At 42.2% G+C, this 18063-nt stretch overlaps 1 protein-coding gene across 1 annotated transcript in view; it reads right to left on the bottom strand.

Annotated features, from left to right (window-relative positions):
• The window catches only part of IDO2 (indoleamine 2,3-dioxygenase 2), a gene marked incomplete at its 5' end in the record, with an annotated part of 66557 nt that overhangs the window by 34316 nt on the left and 14178 nt on the right, over positions 1-18063 (bottom strand). The window contains 2 exons of the mRNA XM_040242992.1: positions 2115-2234; positions 9167-9262. Coding sequence (XP_040098926.1) covers positions 2115-2234; positions 9167-9262 — 216 coding nt within the window. The remainder of the gene's footprint in view (positions 1-2114; positions 2235-9166; positions 9263-18063) is intronic.

Here is an 18063-nt window from a genome sequence, read left to right as displayed (position 1 = left end):
CAGCATTTGGTAGACAACAAGCAACATCAAAAAAGTAAGCATAGTGTTATAAACGGTAATGTGTGTCTCTGGGGAATGAAGGCTGCATTAGGGAAATCAGAAGGTCTGGGTTGTGACCCTGGATTTTCCACAAACTTGCTACCTAGCCTTGGGCCAGAAATTTAACTTGTAGTCCTTGGCTGTCTGTAAAATGGGTACAACATTGCTATACTTAGTGTATGAGATTGTGAACACTGTGGTTACTTTCCGGGAGCCAGCACGAGGAGTCCCGCCCATGGCAAAGGTCATGAGGTTAAGGGGCCCGAGAGGCAAAGGCGAGTCGGGCCTTAAGGGAGCCTCGCTGGATCTGCTCAGGCATCTGCCCCCAAACCAGAGTCTGCCTGCTTTACTGTGTTGTGCTTTCCACCTACTCTTCTGACATTAACAGGGGGCTGTCCTCCCACCACCTTTTTCTGGAAAAAGTTAATTTAGAGCATTTAGATAATAAGTCTCCTGGGCATAATAAGAGTATTTCAATCCAAAAACCCCTCTGATGACTTTCTAGCCTGCCTGCCAGACTCTTACAGCTGCACATGTGATCGTTTGCGGCCTCCCGACTGTGAGAGGCACAGGAAGCTTAAAACTTCCTAGGAATGTAGGGGCTTCCAAGGAGTCAAAATCATTTAGAATAGGACTGATTAAGGGTTTCATTTGTTGAGCCAATACTTGCTGCCACGTTTTCATATCTTTTATTTGTTGCTATAGTTGGTATGTAGAAAAAACAGGTAGTAACCCTGGCATTAGCAACATTAGATCTTTGAGTTAAGTACTTTCTTTGTTATAACCCACTGCACCTTTGTTCTACAGGAATGTAACTTTATTTATATTTTGAGGGTGATGCAGATTAATGAAAAAACACTTCAGGGGAAAATGAGTTCTCTGGTTGATAGACATTTATCTAGGAAAAGAGCCATAAAAATGTTAACAGGCCCCCTGGCCAGAAGATGATGTAAAACCACCTAAGAACTTTTGTATATGGGAAGGTATGCAAAAGGAAAGCCTGGTCTCAATAGGGGTCAGGACTGCTGCCCCTGCATAACTCTGCATATTCCATTATTTCTTTATGTACAACTTGGGGTATATAAGCTGCTTTTGAAAATAAAGTTGTGGGTCTGGCACCGTTGCTTGGCTCCCCCATGTCGTTCTTTTCTCCCTTTTCTGGCTGAATTCCCATCTGGAGCATGGAGGCTCACCGTGTCTACATATTTGCCCTGGCTTCTAAGACCCACACGAGAGGGAGCCCAAGGCGGGGCACTCTCCACTATTCAAGTGGGTGCTGGTGGCCTACGTAGACGGTGCAAACCCTTTGTCTAAGAGTTTTATTGGTTCTCCGCGTAAACCAAGTTATTCAGCCTCTTTTCTCCACTAATTTTCCTACTACACTATTCTTTCCTAATCTGTCTTTATATTTTTAAGTAAATAAGTTCTTCCTTGCCGAGTCTGTCCCTGCTTCGAATTCCCTGGATTCACCGGGGCTGGACCCTGGCAGTTACTGATGTGTGTAAGAGCACAAAATGCTGTAAAATGGAAGTCATTCAGTGTTTCATAATATCTTATAACTTGCCTTCAAATGCAACAGTTTAAAATTCCTAGAAGAAAGTGAGTGTCAGAAAGAAAAAAAAATTAAAAAACAAATGAAAAGGCTCCCAGTTCTAAAGAAAATTAACTTCCTGGCCAGGTGGGGAGAAATGGTCTTTCATTTAAATGGGCCTTTTGCACTTCATTTTACTGCTGCTCTTGGGTAATACCTAAGTCAAGTCTGACTCTTTGAGACCCTCACGGACTGTAGGCCCCCAGCCTCCTCTGTTCATGGGCTTTCTCAAGCAAAAATACTGGAGTGGGTTGCCGTTTCCTTCTCCAGGAGATCCTCCTGAACCAGGGATTGAACTCATCTCTCCTGTACTGCAGGCAGATTATTTACCATTGACCCGCCTGGGAAGCCTTTACACTTACTTCATCTCAGACCCAAAGGGAAGAACATGAAAGGACCCATTTTTCAGGAAAACAGTGTAGACAGTGTTCTCCAGGTAAAGGGAACCTGCCAGATGACAAGACAGGACTCCCTTTGTCCCTACCTCTTTGGGCTGCGTCTCTCCGTCCTGCCAGACATACCCCATGGTGATAAAGCTCAGGACTAGGTGTGCCAGGCGCCATTCTCGGTAACCTGTGAGGAACTGGCAGTTCAAGAGCGGCATCTGTTCAGGAGAAATGTCCAGAGGTTACCAGTTGTGGGGGTGCAATGGCTGTGGGAGTTTTGTGGCTTGAAGGGTCCTTTGGGTGTAACTGGTAGGTTATCTTTTAGTTAAGGTGATCCTCACACACTCATATCTGCCCTGATCTTAGGATTCTGCAGTAAGAGAGGTCTTTCACACGATATTGTTCATGAAATACCAATACCTACATCCCATGCAAGCCTCCAAATTGTGCCCATGGTAGTGCCTGGACACTGGTCACCATTACTGAAGTGGCAGCTTGATTGGAGTGTTCTATAAACAGAATAACATAGTCCCAAGACTGACATCATGTATCAAATGGGGAGTCTTCCAGGGCAACTTTTACAATCCTGCCTTATCAAACACCTGCTTAATGGGTACCGTTGAACCCCAAAAGCAGCCCAGCTGCTGTGGGTGTGACTCTCGGTGTAATCCCTAGGTAAAAAGATAGACAGAGCCCAACGGAGTTAGGAATCCACCCAACAAATTCCCTACCAGGAGGTGGTTGAGGGGACCCCAAAGGCTGTTTAGTCTTTGTCTGAACCCTTCCAGTGACCCTGGGTGGGTCTTTTCACTTCACCGCTTCCTACCTCTTTGGGCTGTGTCTCTCTGTCCTGCCAGACACACCCAGTCATAGGGAAGTGTGAAGGCCATGTTGCTGTTGAAAGCAACACCCTGTACACAAATATTTTATTACTGACAGCCACGCCTATGCAAATAGTACCAGTTTCTCAGTTTAGTTCGGGCCAGTCCTACCTTTTTCAGTTGACACCAACAGCCTCTGAGCTCTAATTTCCCTGCACATCCCCGCTGGGTTTCCTCTGTCTCCCCATCCTGCCCCCAGTTCTAGACACAGTCTGATCTAGATCCTTCCAGGTGCCCCTCTCTGGGGTCCCAAGCTCCAGAAGGGTGGCCGTGGATGTGGCATGTATCTTTGAGAGAGGAGTGGGATGGGACCAGGGGTCTTATCGCCCACCGCCTCACAGAAGCTTCTGCCTCTGTGATGGGACCTCTTCCTCCACTGTCCGCTAGGGACAGCCTTTCCCTGTCTTCTGATTTGTACCAGATTCCACATTTCGCCCTAAAAATCGGCTGAGATACAATCTTGAAAGTTCTGTGCATTAGGGGGGTGTGGGCAGGGAAGGGAGGGAAGAGGGGAAAGGCAGGGTTGGGGGGACCACTGAGATATTGCATTTTAACAAGAACCAGCCTGAAAATTACAACCACAGTTATTTATTCAGTACTTATTCTAAGGCAGTTATTAAAGTGTCCAAGCCTTGATGCTAAAAGCTTCTCACTCAGGTTGGTATCCCATCTACTACCAAGACCCACAGGCCAGAACTGAGGATCAGTGAGGGTAAGATATTTGCCCAAGGTTACAATTAGCCAGCAAATTTGGAAAACTCAACAGTGGCCACAGGACTGGAAAAGGTCAGTTTTCATTCCAATCCCAAAGAAAGGCAATGCCAAAGAATGCTCAAACTACCGCACAATTGCACTCATCTCACACTCTAGTAAAGTAATGCTCAAAATTCTCCAAAGCTACGCTTCAACAATATGTGAACCGTGAACTTCCTGATGTTCAAGCTGATTTTAGAAAAGGCAAGAGGAACCAGAGATCAAATTGCCAACATCCGCTGGATCATGGAAAAAGCAAGAGAGTTCCAGAAAAACATCTATTTCTGCTTTATTGACTATGCCAAAGCCTTTGACTGTGTGGATCACAATAAACTGTGGAAAATTCTGAGAGAGATGGGAATACCAAACCACCTAACCTGCCTCTTGAGAAATCTGTATGCAGGTCAGGAAGCAACAGTTAGAACTGGACATGGAACAACAGACTGGTTCCAAATAGGAAAAGGAGTACGTCAAGGTTGTATATTGTCACTCTGCTTATTTAACTTATATGCAGAGTACATCATGAGAAACGCTGGACTGGAAGAAACACAAGCTGGAATCAAGATTATTGCCGGGAAAAATATCAATAACCTCACATATGCAGATGACACCACCCTTACGGCAGAAAATGAAGAGGAGCTAAAAAGCCTCTTGATGAAAGTAAAAGAGGAGAGTGAAAAAGTTGGCTTAAAGCTCAACATTCAGAAAACGAAGATCATGGCATCCAGTCCCATCACTTCATGGGAAATAGATGGGGAAACTGTCAGACTTTATTTTTTTGGGCTCCAAAATCACTGCAGATGGTGATTGCAGCCATGAAATTAAAAGACACTTACTCCTTGGAAGAAAAGTTATGACCAACCTAGATAGCATATTCAAAAACAGAGACATTACTTTGCCGACTAAGGTCCGTCTAGTCAAGGCTATGGTTTTTCCTGTGGTCATGTATGGATGTGAGAGTTGGACTGTGAAGAAGGCTGAGTGCTGAGGAATTGATGCTTTTGAACTGTGGTGTTGGAGAAGACTCTTGAGAGTCCCTTGGACTGCAAGGAGATCCAATCAGTCCATTCTGAAGGAGATGAGCCCTGGGATTTCTTTGGAAGGACTGATGCTAAACCTGAAACTTCAGTACTTTGGCCACCTCAGGCGACGAGTTGACTCATTAGAAAAGACTCTGATGCTGGGAGGGATTGGGGGCAGGAGGAGAAGGGGACGACAGAGGGTGAGATGGGCTGGATGGCATCACGGACTCGATGGACGTGAGTCTGAGTGAACTCCGGGAGTTGGTGATGGACAGGGAGGCCTGGCGTGCTGCAATTCATGGGGTTGCAAAGAGTTGGACATGACTGAGCAACTGAACTGAACAGAACTGAACAGAGCCAGGAGGGGCTGAGCCAGGGTTCCAGTTCAGTTCTGCGGGCCACCACCCTGTGCTCTGCCAGATGGAAATCTGAAAGCCATATGTGTCATTTTACATTTTCTATCAGCCACATTTTATAAAAATAGGAAAGAAAAAAACACTAAAGTGGAATTAGTTTTAATAACATTTTATCAAAGTTAATATATGCAAAATGTTAACACACGATCAATATTAAAAATATTGAGATATTTTACACTCTCCTTTTATAGTAAGTTTTCAAAATCCAATGGATATCTGACATGTTAATTTGTCCCAGTCATATTTCAAGGGCTCAGTGGCCATGAGTGGCTATTGGCTACCTACCCTGCAGCCTCAAGGTAAAGGAATAAAGTCCCAAGATGTTCTGGGGTCACCTTCTATTTTTCCTAGCTCAGGATTTATAATCAACTCTTTCTCCAAGGACCTCTACTTCCATTGATTGGAAAAGAGTTCAAATAAATGGACACTGGGTTTGTGCTTTGCTACTGTGATGCCACTGTTTCTAGATCCTCACAGTGGGCAAAGTTAGGAAATAATGCATGTATATGGGGGTGGAGGTGTGCCCTGGTGGCTCAGGGATAAAGAATCTGCCTGCAATGCAGGAGACCTGAGTTCCATCCCTGGGTCGGGAAGATCCCCTGGAGGGGGGCATAGGAGTCCACTCCAATATTCTTGCCTAGAGAACCCAATGGAAAGAGGAGCCTCGAGGGCTACAGTGTATGTGGTTGCAAAGAGTCTGACATGACTGGATGAATAAGCAGCAAGTTGTGTGTGTGTACACTTGTTATGCTGCTGCTGCTGTTTAGTCCCTAAGCTGTGTCCAATTCTTTTGCAATCCCGTGGACTATAGGCCACCAAACTCCTTTGTCGATGGGATTTCCCAGGCAAGAATACTGAAGTGGGCTGCCATTTCCTTCTCCAGGGTATTTCCTTACCTAGGGATAGAACTCGCATCTCCTGCTTGACAGGAAGATTCTTTACCACTGAGCTACCTGGCAAGCCCATACACCTATTATATACACTGTTTATCCACATAAATTTATTTGTCCATCTATGTATCAGTGTGCATGTGTGTGTATATAAGGGTGTCTCAGGTGGCGCTAGTGGTAAAGAACCCACATGGTGATTGTGGTTTAGTCACTGAGTCGTGTCCGAATCTTGCGACCCCATGGACTGTAGCCTGCCAGGTTCCTCTGTCCATGGGATTCTCCAGGCAACAATACAGGAGTGGGTTGCCATTTCCTTCTCCAAAGAACCCACATAAATGATGCTAAAATGCTAAACATATCAGATGTCTCCACTCTAACCTGGTGTCACAGGTTGATCTTATTTTCCTCCCTTGCTAATGTATAACTTGCATCTCTGACAGTGAAATATCATCCACAATTCATTTATTTATTTGCTCAGCCTAGTGTGTGTGTACACACACACACACAGTGGTTTCAGAATTGTTCAACTGTACTGCTTTGTGAAACAAATTCACCAGTTTGAGCACAGTGATTACAAATGGTTCTTTTTTAACCCAGCACCCGTCACAGCATCACTTTCCTGAGTAACTTAGATCACCTCCTCTTCCCTACCCTCTTCCCTAAAATGATGTCATGCATCTGTAAGACAGCTAGATTCACCTAGGTGTTATTGTCTGCATTCCATTCCAGCATCTCCCAACATTCTGGTTAATATTTTAAAATTTGCAGACACTTCACTATGTGATGTACAATTCTGTGGGTTTCACAAACGCACAGAAGCACCACCAGAATACCATAGATGAGTTATGTTATCCTAAAATCCCCCTTTAGTAATCATTACTCCTCAGCCCCTCATCACCATTGACCTCTGTTCTGTCCTTATAGTGTTCACCTTCTCTGCAATGTCACATGAATGGAATCGGGATATGTAACCTTTCGGTTCTGACAAGTTTCATTTAGCAAAATGTACATAAAGTTTATCCATATTGTTGAATAAACCAATAGCTTATTCCTTTTTGCTATTGAATAGCATTCTGTCATATGAAGACAACTCAGTGTCTTCCAGACTGCTGTAACAAAGTACCACAGGCTAGATGGCTTATGAACAATGGAAATTTAATTATTTTGATTTTGGAAGCTGGCAGTCCAAGATCAGGGTGCCAGCATGATTGGGTTCTATTGAGAACCGTCTTGCTATCTTCTTGCTGTATCTTCCCATGACAGCAACAGAGTGTCATAGAGCCCTGGGGTCACTCTGATAAGGGCACTCATCCCATTTATGACTATCCCCTTCTTCTCTCATGATCTGATTACCTTGGGTGTTGCTCGATTTGATGCATCAGTTTGACTAGGTTAAGAGAAGCCCAGATGGCTGGTAAACATTTTGGAGTGTGTCTCTGAGAGGTTCTGGAAGAGATGTAGAGACTGAGTAAGGAACCTCACCTCACTAGCTCCGGTGGAATCACTGCTCCGTTTAGGGCCTGAATAGAACAAAATAGTGGAGAAAGGGTGACTTTGCTCTGTTTAAGCTGGGACAGCCACTTCCCTGACCCCTAGCATTAGCACTCCTAGTTCTTAGATCTTCAGACTCAGACTGGAACTTGCACCACTGGCTCATGGGTTCTCAGCTTTCCTGGGTCTCCTCCAACTTGCAGGTGGCAGATTGTGGAAGTTCTCAGCCTAGGCAATCATATGAGTCAATCCCTCCTAATAAGTCTCTTTCTGTATAGATAGGAAAAAAAAAAGAGTCTGTTTCTCAGGAGATCTCTGACTAATCACCTCCAAAGGCTCTGCCTCCTAACACCATCACATTGGGGATTAGGATTTCAATGTATGAATTTGGGAACCACACAAATGTTCAGGCCTTTGTACTCAGTTTGAAATTCCCCTGTTGAGGGACATCTTGGTGGTTTCTGGTTTAGGTAATCACTTACACATCAGCTTTTGCATGAACACAAAATTTCAGTTTATTTGGGTAAATATGTAGTAATGTGATTGCTGGGTCATATGGTAATTCTTTATTTGAATCTGCCACCTGGATGGAAGGGGAGTTTGAGAATGGACACATGTATGTGTATGGTTAAGTCTCTTCCCTGTTCACCGGAAACTATCATAACATTGTTAATTGGCTATGAGTGAAAGTGAAAGTGTTAGTTGCTCAGTTGTGTCCAACTCTTTGAGACTCCTTGGACTGCAGCCTGCCAGGCTCCTCTGTCCATATAATTCTCTAGGCAAGAATACTGGGAGTGGGGTAGCTATTCCCTTCTCCAGGGGCTCTTCCTAACCCAGGGATAAAACCTGGGTCTCCCCCATTGCAGGCAGAGGTCTTTCTGAGCCATCAGAGCTATACCTTAACACAAAATTATAAGTTTTTTTTTTTTTTTTAAAGAATCTGCCAGGGTAGCTGTGATATTTTGCAGGCCTTCTTCCAGGGTAGCCGTGATATTTTGCATTCCCATCAGCAATGTGAATGAGAGTCTCTTTGCATATATCATCACCAGTGTTTGCTATTGCCAGATTTAAAAAAATGTTAGCTGTTCAAATAGGTGTTAAATTACCTTTTAGTACTTATTATCATAGATAAATTCATAGATATTTCTCTGTAAGTCCCCTAGTTTCGTTGTTATTCCTTTCTGATTAAGGCTTATCAATGATTTCTGAAGAATCTGCTAACACTGGCTGTATAACTGAGAAAGTCTCTTGGCTCAACTCTTTTATAGGACTCCAACAATAAATCAGTGTGACTTCACCCAGAGGGAGGGAAACCCTGACCATGGGCCTTGGCGTGAGGACACTGAGAATTCCATGCCTATCCTGACCCAGCTACATCTTATCCATTAATTTCCTGACAATTCTCAGCCAGATTGCCTTCTTTATTTAAAAAACAAATATTTGTTGAGTGCTTAATATAATATAGTCCAGGAATTGTTCTGTGTAGGCTCTGGAAATTTTAGGGAAATATACATCATACCAGAAGCAAGTGTTATTCCACTCATCACCAAGAGTGAGATTATTTTAGTTCTGTGGATGAAGTCACCATAGTGAGTGGTCAGCTGACCCATGTCTACAATGTTGAGAAAGAAAAGTGGTGAGAGGATGAAAATAGGGTAGTGAGAAAGGGTCAAGGAGAAGAACACAAAATGTTGTACCTCGTTTACTTGAGCTCGAAGCTGGTGGCTCTCAATCAGCTGGGGAAGTCTGTTGGCAATTTCCATCCAAGGACTATAGTGACCGGGGAGTTCTCTCTGCATTCAGAAAATTCAAATGTCTCAGTATTTCAGACCTCTCTGTGAAGCAGCCTCATAGCTACTTTCAGATTTCAGTCTTAAGGCAGAATTCAGATCAATTCTATTCAACAAATACTGAGAATTCACTGAATCTGATGTGAGGCACTGATACACAGGTGACTAAAATGCAGTGCTTGCGGTTAGGAGCATGTGACTACTAAGGGATAAGTAAAGTGTCATCAGACATAACCCATGCAGTATAATATGTTTGATTATGGCTGTGTGTAAGCTTAAGAGAGGGCTCCCCGGGGGCTCAGTGGTAAAGAATCTGCGTACAATGCAGGAGCCGCAGGAGAGGTGGGTTTGATCCCTGGGTCAGGAAGATCCCTTGGAGAAAGGCATGGCAACCCACTTCAGTATTCTTGTCTGGAGAATTCCCATGGACAGAGGAGCCTGGAGGGTTACAGTCCATGTGGTCACAAAGAGCTGGACACTACTCAAGTGGCTTAACATGGCACATTACACTTAAGAACTAGGAGAGGAGGAGGTGGTTAATTCTGTGGGTTATTCTAGAGGATTAAAGGGAAATGGTCAGAGAAACATGACAGTTGGGGCTAGTATTAGGGTCTGAAATTGGCTTTTCTAGTTGGCAATTTGAGGATGAGAAGGCATGTTTTGAAACAGAGCAGATGACAGATAAATCATCTGTTCTTGGGATTACAGATCATTCAGTATTACTCAAATCTAAAGTTTAAGAGAAATGACAAAGTAATGACAAATGACTCATAACAAATGGAAGTCACTCATTCATTAGTGAGGTGGATGAACCTGAAGCCTGTTATACAGAATGAAGTAAGTCAGAAAGAGAAAAAGAGCTATCGTATATTAACTCATATATAAGACATCTAAAAAGGTGGTGCTGATGAACTCATTTGCAGGACAAGAATAGAGACACAGAGAATGGACTTGTAGACACAGCAGGGGAAGGAGAGGGTGGGACGAAGTGAGGAAGTAGCATTGACATTTACACATTACTCTGCATAAAATAGAAAGCTAGTGGGAAGCTTCTATATAACACAGGGAGCCCAGCCCGGCACTCTGTGATGACCTAGGGGGTGGGATGGGGAGAGGTGGGAGGGAGGTTCAAGAGAGAGGGGATATATGTATGCTTATGGCTGATTCACATTGTTGTACAGCTGAAACCAACACAATATTGTGAAGCAATTATCCTCTGATTTAAAAGAAATTGGGGGAAAAAAAAGGTAGAGGCAGTGAGGATGATTTCCATGGATCAGGTGATTGGAGGAATTGGTAAGAACACCATGAGTTGAAACAGAAATACAGGTGGAGTCACAGACAGGGCGTATAATACTGAATTTATTTATATTTATTTGTTTATTTATTTTATATATTTTAAAATATAAATTTATTTATTTTAATTGGAAGTTAATTATTTTACAATATTGTATTGGTTTTGCCATACATCAGCATGAATCCACCACAGGTATACATGTGTTCCCCATCCTGAACCCTCCTCCCTCCTCCCTCCCTGTACCATCCCTCTGGGTCATCCCAGTGCACCAGCCCCAAGCATCCAGTATCATGCATCGAACCTGGACTGGCGATTTGTTTCATATATGATATTATACATGTTTCAATGCCATTCTCCCAAGTCATCCCACCCGCTCCCTCTCCCACAGAGTCCAGAAGACTGTTCTATACATCTGTGTCTCTTTTGCTGTCTCACATACAGGGTTATTGTTACCATCTTTCTAAATTCCATATATACGCATTAGTATACTGTATTGGTGTTTTTCTTTCTAGCTTACTTCACTCTGTATAATAGGCTCCAGGTTCATCCACCTCATTAGAACTGAATTTATTTTTAGACCTGTCTAAAAAATCCATGGAATGTCACCTAAAATATCCATGGAATGTCAAGATATGGCTATATACTGGGCAGCTGGATATACAATTGGGAGTTCAGGAGAAAATTAACATTAGAAATGTGCAATTGGGAGTATCATAGTAGTGCAAATTCCACTTTGTGGTTAAAATGGCAAGAGGATCCGAAGATAATTCAGGAGAAGTTGCAAAGTGAAAAAGGAAGGCTTAGATCAACTCACTGGGGGATCTTAGAAGGCAGGCAGAGAAAATACATCCAGCAATTCGGATTATGAGGACATGCACAGAGGCTCAATGAGCCAGAAAAGAACCACCCGATGGGAGTCAAGACATTAGAGGGTTTCTTGGAGAGCCAGACATCTTTTAAGACTTCTTAAGTGAACAATGCAAAGAAATAGAGGAAAACAATAGAATGGGAAAGATTAGAGATCTCATCAAGAAAAGTAGAAATACCCAGGGCACATTTCATGCAATGGTGGGCACAATAAAGGACAGAAACAGTATGGATGTAACAGAAACAGAGAATATTAAGAAGAGGTGGCAAGAATATACAGAAGAACTATACAAAAAAGATCTTTATGACCCAGATAGCCACAATGGCATGATCACTCACCTAGAGCCAGACATCCTGGAGTGTGAACTCAAGTGGGCAGGCCTTAGAAAGTATCACTATGAATAAAGCTAGTGGAGATGATGGAATTCCAGTTGTGCTATTTGAAATCCTAAAAGATGATGCTGTTAAAGTGCTACACTCAACATGCCAGCAAATTTGGAAATCTTAGCAGTAGCCACAGACTGGAAAAGGTCAATTTTCATTCCAATCCTAAAGAATATTCAAACTACCTTACAATTGTGCTCATTTCACATGCTAGCAAGGTAATGCTCAAAATCCTTCAAGCTAGGCTTCAACAGTACACCAACTGAGAACTTTCAGATGTACAAGCTAGATTCAGAAAAGGCAGAGGAACCAGAGGTCAAATTGTCAACATCTGTTGGCTCATGGAAGAAGCAAGGGAATTTTTAAAAAGCACCTACTTCTACTTCATTGACTATGCTAAAGCCTTTAACTCTGTGGATGACAACAAACTCTGGAAAATCCTTAAAGGGATGGGAATACCAGACCACCTTACCAGCTTCCTGAGAAATTTGCATGCCGGTCAAGAAGCAACAATTAGAACTGGACATGAAGCAATAGACCAGTTCCAAATTGGGAAAGGAGTATGTCAAGGCTAAATATTGTCACCCTACTTATTTAACTTCTATGCATTTCATATCATGTGAAATGCCAGGCTGGATGGAACACTAACTGGAATCAAGATTGCTGGGAGAAATATCAATAACATCAAATATGCAGATACCACCCTAATGGCAGAAAGCAAAGAGGAACTAAAGAGCCTCTTGATGAAGGTGAAAGAGAGTGAAAAAGCTGGCTTAAAACTCAACATTCAAAAACTAAGATCATGGCATCCAGTTCCATCACTTCATGGCAAATAGATGGGGAAACAATGGAAACAGTGACAGACTTTATTTTCTTGACCTCCAAAACCACTGCAGATGGTGACTGCAACCATGAAATTAAAAGACACTTGCTTCGTGGAAGAAAAGCTATGACCAACCTAGACAGCATATTAAAGGCAGAGGCATCAATTTGTCAACAAAGTTTTGTATAGTCAAAGCTATGGCTTTTCCAGTAGTCAGGGTTTTCTGGATATGAGAGTTGGACCATAAAGAAGGCTGAGAGCCATTCATCTACTGAAATGAATCGCCAGTCTATGTTCGATACAGGATACAGGATGCTTGGGGCTGGTACACAAGGAAGATCCAGAGAGATGATATGGGGTGGGAGGTGGGAGGGGGGTTCAGGATTGGGAACTCAAGTATACCCGTGGCGGATTCATGTCAGTGTGTGGCAAAACCAATACAGCATTGTAAAGCAAAATAAAGTAAAAATAAAATTTTAAAATAGAAAAAAAAAAGATAACAACAACAACAAAAAAAGGCTGAGAGCCAAAGAATTGATGCTTTTGAACTGGTTGCTAGAGAAGACTCTCGAGAGTCCCTTGGATTGCAAGGAGATCAAACCAGTCAATCCTAAAAGAAATCAACTGACTGAAATAGTCATTGGAAGGCCTCATGCTGAAGCGGAAGCTCCAATACTTTGGCCACCTGATGTGAATAGCTGACTCATTGGAAAAGACCCTGATGCTGGGAAAGACTGAAGGCAGGGGGTAAGGGAGGCAACAGAGGATTAGGTGGTTGGATGGTATCATTGACCCAATGGACATGAGTTTGAGCAAACTCTGGGAGATGGTTAAGAACAAGGAAGTCTGACTTGCTGCAGTCCAGGGAGTCTCAAAGAGTTGAACATGACTGAGTGAGTGAACAACAACAGCGATTTATCTATCAAATGGCCAAAAGCATCATTTTAAGTAACGTTACCTATTTAAAATAAAGACTGAAACATCACTAACACCTATACACCAATTCAGATTGGGGTCATGGAAACAGGCTTTGAATATAGTGTGTTGAAGAGGTAAAAGCATAGAGACTGAATATGTGAATAACTTTTTTTGGGAGCACCATAAGGCATTAGGACTTTCCATGTGGCTCAGTGGTAAAGAATCCGCCTGCCAATGAGGGAGATGCAGGTTCAGTCCCTGGGTCAGGAAGATCCCCTTGAGAAGGAAATGGCAACCCACTCCAGTATTCTTGCCTGGAATATCCCATGAGTAGAGGAGCCAGGTGGGCTACAGTCCATGGGGTTGCAAGAGTCAGACACGACTTAGCGATGAAACAACATAGGGCATTAACAAGGGGGAAGTTTGCGTTTGAGAGCTGTTTCCACTGAAGAATAAAAGATTTGAGTGGTTTACAGTCTGCTACTTCCCTGGTGGCTCAGATGGTTAAGTGTCTGTCTACAATGCGGGAGACCCAGGTTCAATCCCTGGGTCAGGAAGATCCCCTGGAGAAGGAAATGGCAATCCACTCCAGTACTATTGCCTGGAAAATCCCATGGACAGAGGAGCCTGGTAGGCTACAGCCCATGGGGTTGCAAAGAGTCAGACATGACTGAGCGACTTTACCTTACCTTACCTTAGTCAAGAGGCACAGACTAAAGAAAAAGGAGAGAGGAAATAAAAAAGAAAAGAATCATTAGGAAGGGGAGGAGGAGAGAAAGAGCCCCGATGGCAGATATTTAAAGGAACAGGAGGGCTGCCCTGGTGGCTTAGTGGTAAAAAATCTGCCTGCCAATGCAGGAGACAGCGTTCCATCCCTGGTCTGGGAAGTTCCCATATGCCTCACAGCAACTAAGTCCATGCTCCACAACTGATGAGTCTGTGCTCTGGAGCCGGGGAGCCACAACTACCGAGCCACACATCCCAGAGCCAGAGCAAGAGAAGCCACCGCAGTAAGAAGCCTGTGCAACACAAGGAGACAGTAGGCCCCGCTCGCTGTAACTAGGAAAATCCCGAGCAGCAATGAAGACCCAGCACAGCCAAAAATAAAAATCAATAATTTTTTTTTAATAAAGAGAACAAGAAAGTCTGAAGTATGAAGGAATTCATTTCTTATGAACTTAATTTCTCAGCAAACAGTAGTGTAGAGTCAGGTTGTATGATTTGAGGAGAGAGGTGCGTGTTAAATTCATTATAGGAGAAGGAACAGGAAATTAAACACAAAATACAAATATATCACAATGCATAGTAGGTATATTAGAATGCATTATCATGACTTAGAAAACCCAGGGAAGTGTGAAAACAATTAGTTTGGAGAGCTGTAGGTCTATAAGTTACCAATAAGTCACTTATTTCTCAGAAAGTAAAATAAAACTGGGTGAATCTAACATCCAATGCACAACCTGTGAAAATTATAGACTTTATTTAATCCTCTGCTTTCAATCTTCTATCAATTCAGGACAAATTGGGGCACCCTTCTGTAGCTTTCTCAAATTATACCAGATTATCATAATTTCATAATTAAAAATGTTTAATATAGATATTGTCCAGGGGGGGACATTTTCCCCTCTACCTTTCCTAAGTTCTTGAGTCTGGACTCACAATAAATTAACACAAAACAGATTAACAGGAGAAAAAGAAAGGAATGTTATTAATAGCTTGTGCATGCAGACTATTAGAAATGGGACCTACGAAATGGGACCTGAGAAGTGACCATAGCAGGCAACTTTTATTCTTTTTAGACAAAGTAACGATAAATCTGTGATGAATGGACAAGACAATGAACCTTGGGCTTCAGGAATTTAGTGAAGAATCTATACAGTCTTGTCCTGGGGTCATCAACTAAAGAACTAACAGGGTTTTATTTATTTAGGCTTCTAGGCTCAAATTCCCTTCCTATGTTATAAGGGTGTCTTCCTATCTCCATATGCAAGGAGGGCATCTTTCATAAGAGAGATTTATTTCCTGATTCTAGGGAGACAGAAAAGAGGGTCAAAGTTCCGTTTGAATTTACTGTTTCTTTCTGTTTTTAAATGGTCTTTTTCTTTTATTTTTTAAAATTTATTTTTAATTGGAGGATAATTGGTTTACAATATTGTGTTGGTTTCTGCCATATGTCGACATGAATCAGCCATGGGTATATATAAGATCCTCCCTCCCACTTCCCACCCTGACTGTTTCTTTTAAACTTTAGTTCAGTATAATCACTATGAAGGCCTTCCCTGCTGGTCCAGTGGTTGGGATTTTGCCTTCCAATGCAGGTGGTATGGCTTCAAGCCCTTGTTGGGAAACGAAGATCCTACATGCTTTGTAGTCAAAGAGTCAAAACATAAAACAGAAGCAATATGGTAACAAAATTAAAGAAAGACTTTAAAAGTAGTTCACATCAAAAAAAAAAAAAAAAGAAAGAAAGAATGTAAAGAACAGAAGACAAATAATCAGTATGATTGAGGCATATTCAGGGGTGACTTGCCCAGGGCCCCAACAATATGGGTATTCACAAAGAAGAAACTGTACCATTTTCTCTTTATGTATTCTTCACTCAGTCCTTCAATTTCTCAAGGTAGAGTCCACTACACTCTCCTAGTCTCCCAGAGTGAAAAACATTTATAAGCATAATGATCATTTTCCCTAGCAGTGACGCAGAGTTGAAGAAGGCTGATAACTGACCCAAGTTTGGGGATTTACAGAGTGGTGGTGGAGTCGAGAATGCTCACACTCACAGAGGCAGAGAGATTTACAGTTAACTGACTCTGAACCGGCAACTCGTTTTTCTCCTGTTTTACCAACAATAATTGAATGAAGCAACAGAGACAAGGGAATATAATATTTTCAAAGGAAATCACAGAAGGAGACTCATAGTGTTCAGGAGGTCTTTTTAAAATGGGTTTGAGAAAAAGCTGTAAGTAAGTCATCACCTCTGGCTTGCTTTCTTCGGTACCTAGAAAAAGGATTATATTCTGAGAATTAAAGTACCTGGGGAATTCCGTGTGGTTAGGACTTGGTACTTTCACATTGGTGGCCTGAGTTCAACACCTCGTGTGGGAACTACAATCCCACAGACCACATGACAGCCTGTGGGATTGTAGTTCCCACACCAGGCATTGAACTCAGTTATATATATATGTATATACATATGTATATACATATATATATAAGTAATTATAATTACATATAAAATTATATTAATATATAATAATATGATATAATTATAATATATAATTATATTATAATATATATAATATAACATAATAATATATACAGCATCCTGGATTTTTGTTTCTGGGCTTGCATAGAAATCTTTAAATACTCCATTGTTCCTCAATCTAAGCCACCCTCTATTCTTTTAATACCTCCTTTCCCCTTAGACTCCTAGATGCTTCTCACCCTTCTTCCTCTTTTTCATCCTCTCCCTTCTTTAAACAGTTCAAGTGTTTGGACTCTGGTATCACCCCGCAAATCTAAGAAAACAGTGAGCTTTGAGAACCTCTGGGTTCTCCAAGTGCAGTTCCCGTCGGGCAGCATTGGGATGATGTGAAAACTTGTTAGATATGCAAATTTGGGGGACTCCTCCCCAGACATATTGAACCCAAAACTCAGGGCTAGGGCCCAGCTTCTGTGTTTTAGCAAGCCCCGTAGGTGAAGCTAATGTAACCAAAAGTTTGAAAACCACTGATGTGGGGACCTCAAAAGTGAAGGGAGAAAGGATGTTAAAGCTAGTTCACAATCCATTAAAAATGTACCCACCAGGGTTTCCTTGGTGGTCTAGTGGTTGAGAATCCACCTGTTAATGCAGGGGGCATGGGTTTGATTGCTGATCTGGGAATATTCCACATGCTGAGGAGCAGCTGAGCTGGTGCCCTGTGACTGCTGAAGCCTGGGTGCCTAGAGTCTGTGCTCCGCAACAATAGAAGCCACCACAATAGGAAGTCAGCACCCTGCAAGGAAGGATAGTTCCCCACTCCCCGCAACTAGAGGAAGCCCATGCACAGCAATGAAGACACAGAGCAACCAAAAATAAAACTTAAATAAATATAACTTTTTTTGTTAAGTACCCACCCTTCCTGTGGGTTTTTCCTCTAGCAGCTGAATAAAATATTGAATTATTTTCATTACTTTCTGACTGCCAGATTATTTTTAAGTTACAGTGTGGGGGGCAGGACCAGCTGATGAGTATTTCTCTACACAGCATCCCTTTTGGTGCTAGTTATTACTTCTCTATCACATCTGTTTCAACACCTGCAGACAATCCTAATGTGCTATGAATGAATTTTGGTAATTGCTTACAATTTTTGGCTATCATTAACAAATCTGAAACAGTCATTCTTATATGTGCATTTTTAGGTATTGTCTCATTAACAGGATAAATTTATAAATATGGATTTACTGAATGAAAGATTTTTGCACATGGAATGGTTGAGAGCTACTTCTTGGTTTTCTTACAGAAAAGTTACATGA

The sequence above is a fragment of the Oryx dammah genome, unplaced genomic scaffold (genome assembly GCF_014754425.2).
Source record: "Oryx dammah isolate SB20612 unplaced genomic scaffold, SCBI_Odam_1.1 HiC_scaffold_7, whole genome shotgun sequence".
In the NCBI taxonomy this organism is placed as follows: domain Eukaryota; kingdom Metazoa; phylum Chordata; class Mammalia; order Artiodactyla; family Bovidae; genus Oryx; species Oryx dammah.
This window is presented reverse-complemented; position numbering and strand designations above follow the sequence as displayed.